Raw genomic sequence first — 14965 nt, forward strand, 5'->3', positions numbered from 1 at the left:
GAGTGAAGGAAATGCTTTCTAGAACTGTGCTGAGGAGGAAGTTCTTCAGCAGAGGTGGTGAATCTGGGCAACTAATGACCCCTAGAGTCTTCTGCGGCCAAGTCACTGAGTGTAGTTAAGACAGAGATGTATAGGTTCTAAACTGGAAAGGGAATCAAAGTTTGGGGCTAAGAAACACATCGGCCATGATCAAATGGTAGAGCGGGTATGATGGACTGAATGACCTCATCCTTTTCCTATCCCTTATAGTCTCACAATTCTGTTTCCAACAAATCTCTCCAGTAGCTGCCCTGCCAAATCTCGGAATTTTCCCTGCAGTCATTTGATGGGACAACAATCTTCAGTGTAATGGCAGGGGTCACAAGAGGCCGTTGGAATACTTCACCACCTTGATGTTCCTGATGTTTAGAGCCACTGCTATTCACCACATCCGAAAGAGATTTACCTGTACTTCTACACATGTCATCTACTGTGTCTGTTGCTCACGTTGCGGTCTTCTCTACACTGGGGAGACAGGCAGAATCCCAACTTGTGGGATGTTTCAGAGAACACCTCTGGGAACAGGCACTAAGAAACCCCACCGCCCTGTGGCCGAACATTTTCACTCTCCCTCCCACTCCACCAAGGACATGCAAGTCTTGGGCCTCCTCCACCGACAAACCTTTACCACCCAACGCCTGGAGGAAGAACGCCTCATCTTCTGCCTTGGGACCCTCCAACCACATGGGATCAATGCCGATTTCACTGATTTCCTCCCCCCACCTCATCCCAGATCCAACCTTCCAACTCAGCATCACCCTCTTGAATGGTCCTACCTATCCACCTTCCTTCGCACCTATCCACCCTCCTCTCCAACCTATCACTCTTACCCCCCCACTGTCATCTACCTATCGCATTCCCCACTACCTTCCTCCCAGCCTCACCCCTCTGCCATTTATCTCTCAGCCCCCTTGGGTCACCCCCTTATTCCTGATGAAGAGCTTATGCTCGAAATGTCGATTCTCCTACTCCTCGGATGCTGCCTGACCGGCTGTGCTTTTCCAGCACCACACTCATCGACTCTGATCTCCAGCATCAGCAGTCCTCACTTTCTCCTACTGATAATCATCAGGCTCACTCAGTGGCTGCCATGACATGGGAATGACTTGATCTATCTCAGATATACTAGCAGAAGAATCCTTATTTGGAAGAAGGGTCACTGGATCCAAAAACTAACTCTGATTTCTCTCCACAGATGCTGCCAGACCTGCTGAGATTTTCCAGTAATTTCTGATTTTTGAATCCTCCTTTGGGATTGATTCTACCCCCTGCTCCCTTCCAAGATAGTCCATTACAGAGGCTTCTCCCCAGGGAATGTTCTTCTTTTCTTATCTGAAATCAGACCTTGATCATGCATTTGGTAAATAGAGCAGAAGAAATCCTTCTACCATTCAACCAGACATTCAGAACTCCAAATATTGACAGAACGAATTTTGGAGGTATAGTTAGTAAGTTTGCAGACAACCCCAAAATTACAGGTGCAGTGGTCATTGGAGAAGGTTACGTCAGATTACAACAGGATCTTGACCAGATGGGCCAATGGGCTGAGAAGTGGCAATGGAGTTTAATTCAAATAAATGCGAGGTGCTGCATTTTGGGAAAGCAACTCTTAGCAGGACTTACACACTTAATGGTAAGGTCCTAGGGAGTGTTGCTGAACACAGAGATCTTGTAGTGCAGGTCCATAGCTCCTTGAAAGTGGAGTCTCAGATAAATAGGATAGTGAAGGCGGCGTTTAGTATGCTTTCCTTTATTGGTCAGAGTATTGAGTACAGGACTTGGGAGGTCATGTTGCGGCTGTACAGGACATTAGTTTGGCCACTTTTGGAATATTGCGTGCAATTCTGGTCTCCTTCCAATTGGAAGGATGTTGTGAAACTTGAAAGGGTTCAGAAAAGATTTGGATGTTGCCAGGGTTGGAGGATTTGAGCTATAGGGAGAGGTTGAATAGGCTGGGGCTGTTTTCCCTGGAGTGTCAGAGGCTGAGGGGTGACCTTATAGAGGTTTACAAAATTATGAGGGGAATGGATAGGGTAAATAGACAAAGTCTCTTCCCTGGGGTTGGGGAGTCTAGAACTACAGGGCATAGGTTTAGGGTGAGAGGAGAAAGATATAAAAGGCACTTAAGGGGTAACTCTTACACGCAGAGGGTGGTGCCAGAGGAAGTGGTGAAGGCTGGTACAATTGCATCTGGATGGTTATATGAATAGGAAGGGTTTAGAGGGATATGGGCCAAGTGCTGGCAAATGCGACTAGATTTGGTTAGGATATGTGGTCGGCATAGACGTGTTGGAACGAAGGGTCTGTTTCCGTGCTATACATCTCTATGACTCGCTGACTCTAACTGTCATTCAGCATTGTCAACAAGTTTCATGTCAAGTGCAATAATTAAACAGGAAGAATGCGGTGTGTTTGTAGAAATTTGTAGAACATGGAGGGACAAGGCTGGGCAATCCCTGATGATGTTGTTTTAATGATTCTTCCTTTTCTGCTGTGCCACTCGCTGTCATTCAGGGAAAATCTGAAGCACATCTCTGGCACGTCAGCAGACACTGACCTCCCTGTTAAATTACAGCTGCAAACTGTGCCTCCTTTGCTATTCACAAAACAAAGTAAGGAGATTCAGTATCACATGAAACATTGCTGATTTTGTGAATGTTTTAAAATTTATTCAATCATGGGACATGGGCATTGCTGACTGGCCAACGTCTCTTGCCTGCTGCTACTTGCCTTTGAGAAAATCATGGTGAGCTGCCTTCCTAAACTACTGTAGTCTGTGTGATAAAGTCCAGTGAAAAGAATAATAAAATACAGCACTAACTCCTCCCAGCGTCAGGGTCCCTGGTTCAATTCCACCCTTGAGCGACTGTCTGTGTGGAGTTTGCATGTTCTCACCACGTTCGTGTGGGTTTCCTCCAGGTGCGCTCCAGTTGCCTCCCACAATCCAATGCTGTGCAGGTTAGGTGGAATGGCTGTGCTAAATTGCTCATAGTGTTCAGGGATATGTAAGTTAGATGGCTTAGCCATGGGGAAATGTGAGGTTAAAGGGATAGGGTAGGGAGTTGGGACTGGATGCGATGCTGTTCAGAGGGTCAGTGTGGACTCGTTGGGCAGAATGGAGTGCTTGACATTGTAGGGATTCTATAATTCCACAAACTCAGACAGCAGCTGTGACATCAATGTTTTGCACCAATGTTCCTCAGAGAAGAATTTGACATTGAATAACTGTAGCCTGTCAAAGATTTCTCTCTTAATTTAGGAAGAAAACCTTAAATTTCCTGACTATTCCTAATTTATGGAAAGGTGAATTTATATGATGAATACAAATCAAAAATATTTCAATGTAAAACATGTTCTAAGACCGTAAATGTGGAGGCAATCCCCTTTATTAAAATGTTCTCCAGATCAAAGCTCTCCTCATAATGAAATTCCCAAGTGGTTGACATCTTCCTTACTAAATCTGCACATGTACAGAATTCCCACAAGTTAAAACTCCCCCTAGGATTGTGGAACCACCATAACTGAAACTATCCACACTATCTGTGAATTATTGATAAATCACGCTAATGAGATGCCGGGTCTGGAAGCTTCTAAAGAAACTAAAACAAAGGCTTCAGTCTAATGCCCAAAATGTTGGGCCGAAATTTGTTGCAAGATCACTGAGGGTGTGTCTTGCCCACCAGTTGGAGAGCCGATATAAATGATGTGTCTTTTAGGGAAGCCTCACCAAACTCGATGCCAACCAGACAGCAGGGCACAGGGGGAGACCTCAAGAGAGTACGGCAGAAGGGGTGGTAGGGAGAGGTCCCACAAAGAGGGAGGCACAAGGCTATGACAGACCAGCAACTTTGCAGCGTCAGTAAGGCTGCTGCTGGCAACGTATGCCTTTTCCACTTTCAAGCTCCTCATCAGTGAAATTAGCCTGTCTACTCTATTTTTATCTCTACAGATGCTGCCAGACCTGCTGAGTATTTCCATCATCTGTTTTTATTTCAGATTTCCAGTATCTGCATATTTCATTTTTGCTTTAGAAAATTATTTCCAAAGTGCAAAGTGAGCAGTGTTAAATCACGGACTGCCATCTGTAGAAGCAAGATTTTCCTAGCAGACTCTTCACTTTTCCAATACTACCACAGTGACTTCACCTCCAAATTATTAATTGTCCGTAATGCATTTTGCCTTATTCTAGAGTTCTAAAAGAAGATACAGAAATGCAAAGACTTTTCCTTCAGCACTTATGAAGCAGAGTTACTGACAAGTTCCTCCAGCAACTGTGTGCAGTGTTTATTCTCACATTGTGCTGACCTTTTCTCTCATTATGTACTCCTATGTCGACATTTCTGTTGGAGACTCTCACTATGAGCCTGTCACACTGGAATCACACCAGTGGTTAGCCTGTGTCCATGAGTTACATTTGGTCCTTAATGTGGAAACTCTTCTATACTCCAACCAATGCTACTTTTGAAGTTGTGAAATTTTCAGATATTTGCTTTTTAACCAGACATACTGACTGGTGATATGGTGGGTCAGTGGTTAGCACTGCTGCCTTATAGTGCCAGGGATCTAGGTTCAGTTCCAGCCTCGGGCAACTGTCTGTGGAGTTTGCGCATCCTCCCCGTGTCTGTGGGGGTTTTCTCCGGGTGCTCTGGTTTCATTCCACAATCCAAAGATGTGCACTTAGGTGAATTTGCCATGCTAAAATTGTCCATAGTGTTCAGGGATGTGTAGATTAGGGGTTAGTGTAGGGGAATGGATCTGAGCTAGTTACCCTTTGTAGAGTTGAAGGGCTTGTTTCTACACTGTAGGGATTCTATTAACTTAAAATGAGGACTGAAGCCTTCGGCCATGCTAGCACATAACTATATTGGCATTCCTTCACTGTTGCTGGGCCAAATCCAAATAACTCCCTTCCTAACAATACTTTGTGGCTGTACCTACATCACACAGACTGTAACGGTTCAGGGTAATCAGTGACGGGCAATAGACAACGGGCCTAGGGACACATACATCCTGTGAAACCATAATAAAATTAAACCTCCACAGCTTGGCCTTATGTATGATTTCTTGCTCTCTTATCGCTCGGTTCATCTAAGGAAGGGGTGAGAACAGGCTCCAGTTTCCTGTTTTAACTAAAGTCCTAAGGCCCTTGAGGAGATGTCAAAGAGATTCAATACAGTGCAATCAGGGAGGAGAGGTATTTATTATGAGGAATGACTAGGCAGTTAGGAGCCTCTCTGGATCAGAGAGGGTTAAGGGATGTTAAAAATTAAAAAGGGTTTCAGTAAAGTAAATTCAGAAACAAATATTTCCACTTACTAATGAATTAGTGGCCAGAGGGCACACTATAAAGGTCATCACTATTTCTTTACATAGAAGGTCATTGAGGTGTGGAATATTCTACTAAAAACAGTTGTGGCAACTGGATTTTAAAGAGATTTTAAAAGGCAAATGAAACACTCAAAGTGGGTGTTTGCAAAGTAATCTAGAATGGGAATAAATGAGAAAAGACAACACAAGAGTGACTGACTGAGAGGCCAACTTCAGGACAGTTATGATTCTTCAAATGAAGCAAAATAATTCTGAACTCGCAGAAATATCTGAGAGTTAATGTCAATGTCTCCCTCAGCCTGGGAAATCGATTGAAACATGAGCCATTCTCAGGTGAGCAGCTACAGGGAGGCTTGCACCGAGTTCAGGAACAAGAAGTGAGGGGAAGCAGAAGATATTCATACAAGACTCACGTGGAATTATTGGATCAGCTATGGAAGCTGCAAAGAGTAAATCTTCCCAATCTTTCCACTTTTAAGAATTGCAAACGAATGTGCTTGAAGTCATGAATTTTTAGCAATCAGTACATTAGATATGATTGGACGTGAATAGAAACTGAGAACAGTTAAAAAGATTGGCATTTTTAATCATACCTAATTAAATATGCTGTGCATCATGAAACCTTACATACCTCATCAATATAGAAGTAGGGTTCATTTGTTTCTCTGTAAGTATCATATATCGACCTAGTCATCAGCTCCCGAACCTTTTTAACATCACTGGCCCATGATTCCTGTATTATAGAGAAAGCATGCATGTGAGGTTGCACTGAAAGAAAATTTCAAATGACATGATTTTCAGTAGATGAAAATATCCAGTACAGGAAGGCTGTATTATTTTCTACTAACTATTATCTTTATAAAATGTCAGCTCAGCTTCTGTAGTTTGGAAAGGAGGAAGTCCTTTACCTGCAGTAAATGCTGCCAGTCCCTACTCACAGCAGGAATTTGAAGAGTAGGAGACAACTCCCCAAATTTGCTGGCCACCAATTTTCTACTATCTATAAATTCCTCACTGGGACACGCCATCCCTCCCTCACCTATCCCACATGCTGCAACATCTGCCCTAGAGCAACTATGTCAGCCTTTGCCCTCCCTTTTGGTAAAGAAGGAGTAACAGTGTTGACAGGAGAAGGCAGTTGGTGGAGCCATTCAGACAGAGCTGCTCCGAACCAATTCTGGACACCAGGTTGGCCACATCCAGAACTGGGAATCCTGTCAAATTCTCTCAGTCAATGCCAGAAGGAGCACTTGTACTTCCTGTTGTGCCATAAATGTATCTTCTGAAAGAGAAAGGCATGTCTATTCAAGGAACAGCTTGCAATGGTCAATTGAAGAACTGTTAATTAAGCCCCTCAGCATTTTACTCTTTCTTTCACCAGTAGGTTAGCATGTCAATTTATAAATTGATATAACATTGCTGCCAGTTTCAGGTAGGAGTACTGGTCACCCATTTAGGGAGCCATTGCATGAGCTGCAACAAGTTTTCATATGTGACCACTCCCCCCAGATTTTAGTGGAACCCACAAGTGTTAGCAGTAACTCATTTCAACAGGGCCAATGGGCTGAGAAGTGGCAGATGGAATTTAATTCAGATAAATGCGAGGTGCTGCATTTTAGGAAAGGTAATCTTAGCAGGACTTATACACTTAATGGCAAAGTCCTAGGGAGTGTTGCTGAACAAAGGGACCTTGGAGTGCAGGTTCATAGCTCCTTGAAAGTGGAGTCACAGATAAATAGGATAGTGAAGGCGGCGTTTGGTATGCTTTCCTTTATTGGTCAGAGTATTGAGTTGGGAGGTCATGTTGCAGCTGTACAGGACATTGGTTAGGCCACTGTTGGAATATTGCACGCAATTCTGGTCTCCTTCCTATTGGAAAGATATTGGGAAACTTGAAAAGATTTACAAGGATGTTGCCAGGGTTGGAGGATTTGAGCTATAGGGAGTTGCTGAACAGGCTGGGGCTGTTTCCCCTGGAGCGTCGGAGGCTGAGGGGTGACCTTATAGAGGTTTATGAGGGGCATGGATAGGATAAATAGGCAAAGTCTTTTTCCCGGGTTTGGGGAGTCCAGAACTAGAGGGCATAGGTTTAGGGTGAGAGGGGAAAGATATGAAAGAGACCTACGGGGCAACTTTTTCATGCAGAGGGCGGTAAGTGTATGGAATGAGCTGCCACAGGATGTGGTGGAGGCTGGTACAATTGCAACATTTAAGAGGCATTTGAATGGGTATATGAATAGGAAGGGTTTGGAGGGATATGGGCCAGGTGCTGGCAGGTGGGACTAGATTGGGTTAGGATACCTGGTCGGCATGGACGGGTTGGACCGAAGGGTCTGTTTCCATGCTGTATGACTCAATGACTCTATTTCAAGACATGGACAAAATTCCTTACACTACCTCTCTTCAATGGCATCAACCATTTTTGATTAAAATGTTCATCTAATTTTGAAATTCTTTCTCACCCTTAAGTGCAAATTATGTTTCAAGCACAAGTTTGTTGTATATTGTATACCAATCTCGACATTTATCATTTTACCTTCTGTTCATGGAGTAGAAACCGTTGGAAATCATGCAGGTACAAAACTGAGGCAGTGGCCCGATCTGTTTTTCTGCAAGGAGAAAGCAAACTAAATGTTAGAGAATGAGAAGGATCTGTGATCTGATTAACGGAGCTGGGTACTACACTACCTCATCAATGGAAGCCAATACTTCTTTGTTCTAAGAATTTTATATTCTAAGGAATACAGTGTTTTCCTTGTGTGTTAATTGGGAGCATTTCTTTGAGCAGAAAGAGACTTGAAAACGAGCCTAGGCTGATGACCTTGTACAGTAGGTGGGTATGCTCCATTGTCAGAGGTTCTACCTATTGGATGATATGCTAAACCTCAATGGACCTTGACAGCGAGGAACTGTTCCCTACTACCCTAATTAGCCTTGAATCAACATCTCACACAGGGTACTTTGCCACTACCACATTGCTGTTTGTAGAACCTGAGGGGGCACAAATTGGCCAAACTGTTTCCTACCTTACAGCAATGACTACATTTCAAGCATACCTCATTGGCTGCAAAGAACTAATGTCCTGAGATTGTGAAAGGGACAATAAAAATTGCAAGGTTTTCCTTTCTGTATTGGCATCTCAAGTGAAAAATTGGTAAGAACGAAGGAAACAAATCATTGAGGACTTTCCGGGGACTGATGTCAGGGCGAAACGCTGTGGATTAAAATATTCTGTGGAGTGTACAGGGACTGGTCTTGAGCCCTCTATTCTTCCAATCCTAAATTAGCAAGATTGATTGAGAATGCAAACAGCTCAGATTCATTGAGGAACTTGAGCTAGGTAGGGGCAGTTCAGTACAGAGAACAGTAATGGTGACCATGGGAGCTATCACTGATTGTCATTAAAAACCATTTGTTCACTAATGTCTTTTAGAAAAGGAAATCTGCCATCCTTACTCAATCTGGCCTATATGTGACTCTAAAGCCAAAGCAATGTCACTCTTAACTGGCTTCTGAAATGACCCTAGCAAGTGTTTCAGTTGAAGGGCAATTAGAGATGGGCAACAAATTCTGAAGAATGATCACTCGACCCTGAACATTAACTCTGATTTCTCTCCACAGATGCTGCCAGACATGCTGAGTTTTTCCAGCAATTTCTGTTTTTGCAACAAATTCTTGCCTTGCCAGTGATACCCACGTCCCGTAAAAGAAAATAAAATGCTGTTAGACTAAATGTGTAAATGAGCAAATCAATGTCTGGTGAAATGACAGTGGATGGGTTGACCCCCAGCAAAAGGAGATGCAATAACTTCCAAAATTTACATCATTACTCTGGAGGATGCAATAGTCTCTTGCCAAGTTATGTCAGCAGTCTGAGAGAACCAATACAGAATTTCAGGGCCTGAAATAGGACTCCACGAGAGGGGACAACTGAGTGGGGTCTCTGTAAAAAATGCAAGATACTAAAAGGTACAGATTCAGAAACTCTGCAATGTTATAATAAAATGTGCCAAAGACACCAGAACAAAGGCCCAGGGAAAGGGGAATTTAAGATAGGTGAGAAAGGTAATCTTTCAAAGATTGATCAAAAATTGATAGGGATCCAGGTCATGTAGTAAAGTGGGTGAAAGTGAGGACTGCAGATGCTAGAGATTAGAGTCAAGAGTCTGATGCTAGAAAAGCACAGCAGGTCAGGCAGCATCCGAGAAGCAGGAAAAGCGGTGTTTCGTTCACGTAGTAAAATGATCCAATGTACAGTTAGTTGACATGGTTGAGGGTCTGTATTTTTTTTTCAAATCAGCAATGATTATTACAGATGGACTAAACGTCTCCATTATCTGTGTTAACCTTGTGATCCTTGGATGAACAAAGCAAAACTCCACTTCCCCAGGATTAAAATCAAACACAAAAAATCCTTACCCAAGGATGCATACAGACCCCTCGATTTTAAGGCTTTCGAGAATCTGGAAAAGAATTGCATTTGACTGATGAGTTTTAATTTTAACCATCACATTATTTTAAAAGCAAGGAAGCTAAAGTCAAAGCACCCAACAGTAATAACAGGGTTGTAGAGGGGGATCACATTACAGAACCTTATGGGAGTAAACTTTCAAATAACTAATGTAATCCTGAAATGTGTGGAATCATCTTGGACGGTAATTATAATGTGACAGAAGAGGCCCTAATTTTAACTGTGGGTCACTTTTAGGTGAGGGAGCAGCAGTGTCGGTTAGAAATCCACAGGTTGCCATCCCCAATTGGCCTTAGGAAGGTGGTGGTGGGTTGCCTTCTTGAACCTATGTAGTTTGTGGGTGTCGGGAGGAAGCTCCAGAATTTTGGATAAGTGACAATGAAAGGACGGTTACATAGTCCCGACTGAGGACAATGTATGGCTTGGACAGGAACTTGCAGGTGGAGGTGTTCCAATGCATCAGGTCCTTTTAGAGGATAAAACAGGCATGGTGGATTGTAATTCTGACTTCCTAATCATATGATGCAGGCAACAGCTCAAAATCCTGCAACCTGAACGTCAGCAGTAGCAAAGCGGCCACTGTACCATTCTGTGCATGGACCTGACAATCCGTGGAGTGGCTGGAGGATATTCAAGGCAAGAAGGTCTCAGCGTTCCTTGTTGGGTCCAAAGTAGCACTGTTGTTTCTGCTGGCCCCACAAGGAAAGCAATGAAAAACCTTCAAATGTACTTTTCAAGCTTCATTTAGCTCTATCCTGCTTCCTCAATAAGACAGCCTGGTGACAAACGAACTGTTACTTCCTTACTGCTCAGGCAGCACACCTCGGAGAAGTTGAAGTAAGGTCTCAGTGTTAAAAAAAACCCCAGCAACTTTGACCAAATATTTTTCTTACTGTTCAACTCAATGCTAGGAAACACGGATGGTCAAAATCTGGTCAATTTTAAACTGATTCCCACAGGATGGCAGGTAGTTAAAACATACTCTTGACTTTGTCTATCAGTTCCACTTCAGAGCATCTTGAGCTAGTTTTGACTGAGTGGTCCTTTTTCTATCTTTGTCACCTGGAAGTGGTACCCATGACATCTGTATAGGTGTAGTTCTTGACTGAAGAAGGCGACACAGATTAGAGAGAGAGGGGTTGGGCAAGCACATTTCTTCACCATTTTAGATTTTAATGACCAAAAAGATTTTAAAAATGGTAATGTGGCTACTGTAACTCAACTTTTTATAAATATTTGGACAACTTAGGTTTAGGTAGTACTGAATGAACAGAGAAGAGAATTAGTTTAAAATCTGATTGAAGATTTGTAGCTTGGGTATCCGTTGTTGTGGTTCTGCTCGCCGAGCTGGAAGTTTTTGCTGCAAACGTTTCGTTCCCTGGCTAGGGAACATCATCAGTGCTGTTGGAGCCTCGTGTGAAGCGCTGCTTTGATGTTTCTTCCGGTATTTATAGTGGTTTGTTCTTGCCGCTTCCGGGTGTCAGTTTCAGCTGCAGTGATTTGTATGTGGGGTCCAGGTCGATGTGTCTGTTGATGGATGTTCTTGCCGTTTCCGGGTGTCAGTTTCAGCTGTAGTGGTTTGTATATGGTGTCCAGGTCAATGTGTCTGTTGATGGAGTTTGGGGATGAATGCCATGCTTCTAGGAATTCTCTGGCTGTTCTCTGTCTGGCTTGTCCTATGATAGTGGTGTTTTCCCAGTCAAATTCATGTTGCTGGTTGTCTGAGTGTATGGCTACTAGAGATAGCTGGTCGTGTCGTTTTGTGGCTAGCTGATGTTCATGGATGCGGATTGTTAGCTGTCTTCCTGTTTGTCCTATATAGTGTTTTGTGCAGTCCTTGCATGGTATTTTGTAAACTATGTTAGTTTGGCTCATGCTGGGTATTGGGTCCTTTGTTCTAGTGAGTTGTTGTCTGAGCGTGGATGTTGGCTTGTGTGCTGTTATGAGTCCTAAGGGTCGCAGTAGTCTGGCTGTCAGTTCTGAGACGCTCCTGACGTATGGTAGTGTGGCTAGTCCTTTTGGTTTTGGCATGTCCTCGTTCCTCGGTCTATCTCTTAGGCATCTGGTGATAAAGTTGCGTGGGTATCCATTTTTGGCGAATACCTTGTATAGATGTTCCTCTTCCTCTTTTCGCAGTTCTGGTGTACTGCAGTGTGTTGTGGCCCTTTTGAATAGTGTCCTGATGCAGCTTCGTTTGTGTGTGTTGGGGTGGTTACTTTCATAGTTTAAGACTTGGTCTGTGTGTGTTGGTTTCCTGTGTACCCTTGTGGTGAATTCTCCGTTGGGTGTTCTCTCTACTAACACGTCTAGGAATGGGAGTTGGCTATCCTTTTCCTCTTCTCGTGTGAATCGGATTTTCCCACATACAAATCACTGCAGCTGAAACTGACACCCGGAAGCGGCAAGAACAAACCACTATAAATAACGGAAGAAACATCAAAGCAGCGCTTCACACGAGGCTCCAACAGCACTGATGATGTTCCCTAGCCAGGGAACGAAACGTTTGCAGCAAAAACTTCCAGCTCGGCGAGCAGAACCACAACAGAGAATTAGTTTTGTGTAGGAAGCAGACTTTAGAGCTTCCATTGAGCTTTAGTCAAACGTTGTGATAATCAGCAATGCTAAATCTGCAACATAACTGGGATTCATTGAACTGAGTTGAGAATATTAATTCCTGAAATCTTCTCATTGATTATTGTGTCCACACTCCATGAAAAGGAGTTTCTAAGCACAAGCATAAGAAAGGTCTGGTAACACATACACATTGATAAGCTTGAACCTTCCAAGACAAAATGGACTTACTACTTTCTGGCTTTCAAACATTAGGTTCTTGTAGAATTGGTGAAACTGCTCAAAGCTCAAGTCATCCTTGGAGTTTCCCATGTCCTGTGTAAGGATTGACATTAGTTAGTTTACCTAGGGATACCTGGTTAAAATTCCTTACTGAAATGTCTTCCAAACAATATCCGCAGTGGGTGCAAATTGCTGACTTCAGTCAAAAACATTGGGCTGCTCGGGGATGCACGTGGCCTGTCCCATTAACCAGAATCATCACAGCACCCTTGGGTGCAGAAAACATGCCACTGTTTGGGAGGGACTGTCTATCAGATCAGTTCACCACTGTTCAGATGAAAGGTCAATGACCTGAAATGTTAACATTGTGTTTCTCTCTATCTTTGGATGCAGCTTGCCCTGTTGAGTACTTTTCAGTATTTTCCATTTTAACTTTGGATTTCCAGTATTTGTAATTCCCTGCTTTTGTGTCTTTTTAAACTTTTTAGCAGCTGGAAAGTACTACGTTTTAAGTGAATATACTTTTTCCAGGCCTTTCTCTCCTTACAACAAACAAAGCTGGCAACATCTTATCAACAATGTCAATTAAAGTTGTAATGAGCATTTGGAAAATATGAAGAAACAAAAGATCACCAGGAGTTTCTTTCTTAAAAATGTGCTTCCTGTAAAAGTGAAAGTCAACAAGATCTAAATGAATCTCTTGGTTAAATTTAACATGACCAGCTATAACAACTATGGAAGTGACAACATAGCCATATCATAGAATCACAACAGTGTAGACACAGGCTATTTGGCCTATTGAGTCCACACTGACCCTCCAAACAGCATCCCACCCAATCCCTGGGACCCTATGTTTCCCCTGGTCTATCCACCTAACCTGCATATTTTTGGACAGTGGGAGGAAATTAACACAGACACAGTGCAAACTTCAACTAGGAATCCTGATACTGGGCTTCTGCCTGAAACGTCGATTTTCCTGCTCCTCGGATGCTGCCTGACCTGCTGTGCTTTTCCAGCACCACTCTAATCTTCAGTAGACTAGTAATCAAGCTAATTAATTCTGGGGATTCCATGATGGCAGATGGTCAAATTTAAAGTCAGTGAAAATCTGGAATAGAAAGTTGTTCTAAATGGCGATTGTGTGATCCATGACAATTGCTATAAAACCCGACCTGGTACACTGATGCATTTTAGGGAAGGAAAACTGGCATCCATACCTTGTCTGGCCTACATCTGTCTTCAGATCCACAGCAATGTGGTTGACTCTTAGCTATCCTCTGGGCAATTAGGATGGGCTATAAAAGCTGGTCAGAAACACCCACATCCCACAAATGAATTAAAATAAGGAAAAAGATAATCTAAAGACTTACACTGACCCCAGCTCCCATGTATTAAAATAAATGAGTTATTTTAACCATTAAAATTGCAGACATCAGACTGAAATAAATGTACTGTGCTTTTGAATGGCAATTCTGAGTGTAATTTCAGGGCCTATACTTTAAATGTATTCTTAATGGTGTGATTTGTGTACTAATGGACAGTTTAACGTTGGAGTTATCTGTTACTCTCTCAACAGCATGAAAAAAATTGCCTGGGCTTAATACTTCTTACGTTGTTAACAGTAATGGCGTTAATACATCATTGATATGCCATGGTGGTACTTTGAATTATGTGAAAAGCAGTTGAAGGCATTGAAACAGCTTTAGAGAGTGAATCAGGGAGGAGCAATTCTGCCTGCTACACATATGAAGAAATATACTTCGCTCACTTCCTAAGGGGACATTTTACGGTTCTAGATACACCACTTCAACAACCTCTCACTATTTGCTTCCCGTGATGAAGCACATGGACACAGAGCAGTCTGCACAGAGGCTAGAAAGCACTTTGCAAGTGTTTGCGACACTTGCTGCAACTACTATACTATTTGGAGATCTGTAAATATCTGAACAAACAGACACTGTTGGAACCTGCTATAGACAGAACAAGATCAATAAATAGGTTGTTTAGAGCACTGAAAGAGTGTCAGTTTTGATTTAACACTAGTGGGAGACTGCTCCCCATTGTAGGCAAGCTGGCAAGAACCATGGAGCGGGAGGTATGGAGGTACCTGCTCACATCATGCAAAGGTTATTCTGAAACTCTAAGGGTACATTTACAATATGATCTTGGCAGATGGTTGCTTCAGATGTGCTGGGTGTCACAGTGCAGCAAGCTGTTTTGGTTGTTTTTTTGTTCTTTGAAGTAAGGCATGGGGATAAGGTAATGTCAATGTCTCAGACCAAAGCACTGATTGAATCACTGTCCTTCACTTTCAGGGAAGTGCCTGTAATCTTG

At 42.9% G+C, this 14965-nt stretch overlaps 1 protein-coding gene across 1 annotated transcript in view; it reads right to left on the reverse strand.

The window, feature by feature from the left end:
* plcg2 (phospholipase C, gamma 2) overlaps positions 1 to 14965 on the reverse strand; it is a 203019-nt gene that overhangs the window by 63255 nt on the left and 124799 nt on the right. The window contains exons 6-9 of the mRNA XM_060837990.1: positions 12641 to 12724; positions 9787 to 9830; positions 7904 to 7976; positions 5999 to 6100 (exon numbers count right to left, since the gene is read on the reverse strand). Of these exons, the coding sequence (XP_060693973.1) occupies positions 5999 to 6100; positions 7904 to 7976; positions 9787 to 9830; positions 12641 to 12724 (303 nt within the window). The remainder of the gene's footprint in view (positions 1 to 5998; positions 6101 to 7903; positions 7977 to 9786; positions 9831 to 12640; positions 12725 to 14965) is intronic.

Source organism: Hemiscyllium ocellatum, chromosome 17 (assembly GCF_020745735.1).
Source record: "Hemiscyllium ocellatum isolate sHemOce1 chromosome 17, sHemOce1.pat.X.cur, whole genome shotgun sequence".
In the NCBI taxonomy this organism is placed as follows: Eukaryota; Metazoa; Chordata; class Chondrichthyes; order Orectolobiformes; family Hemiscylliidae; genus Hemiscyllium; species Hemiscyllium ocellatum.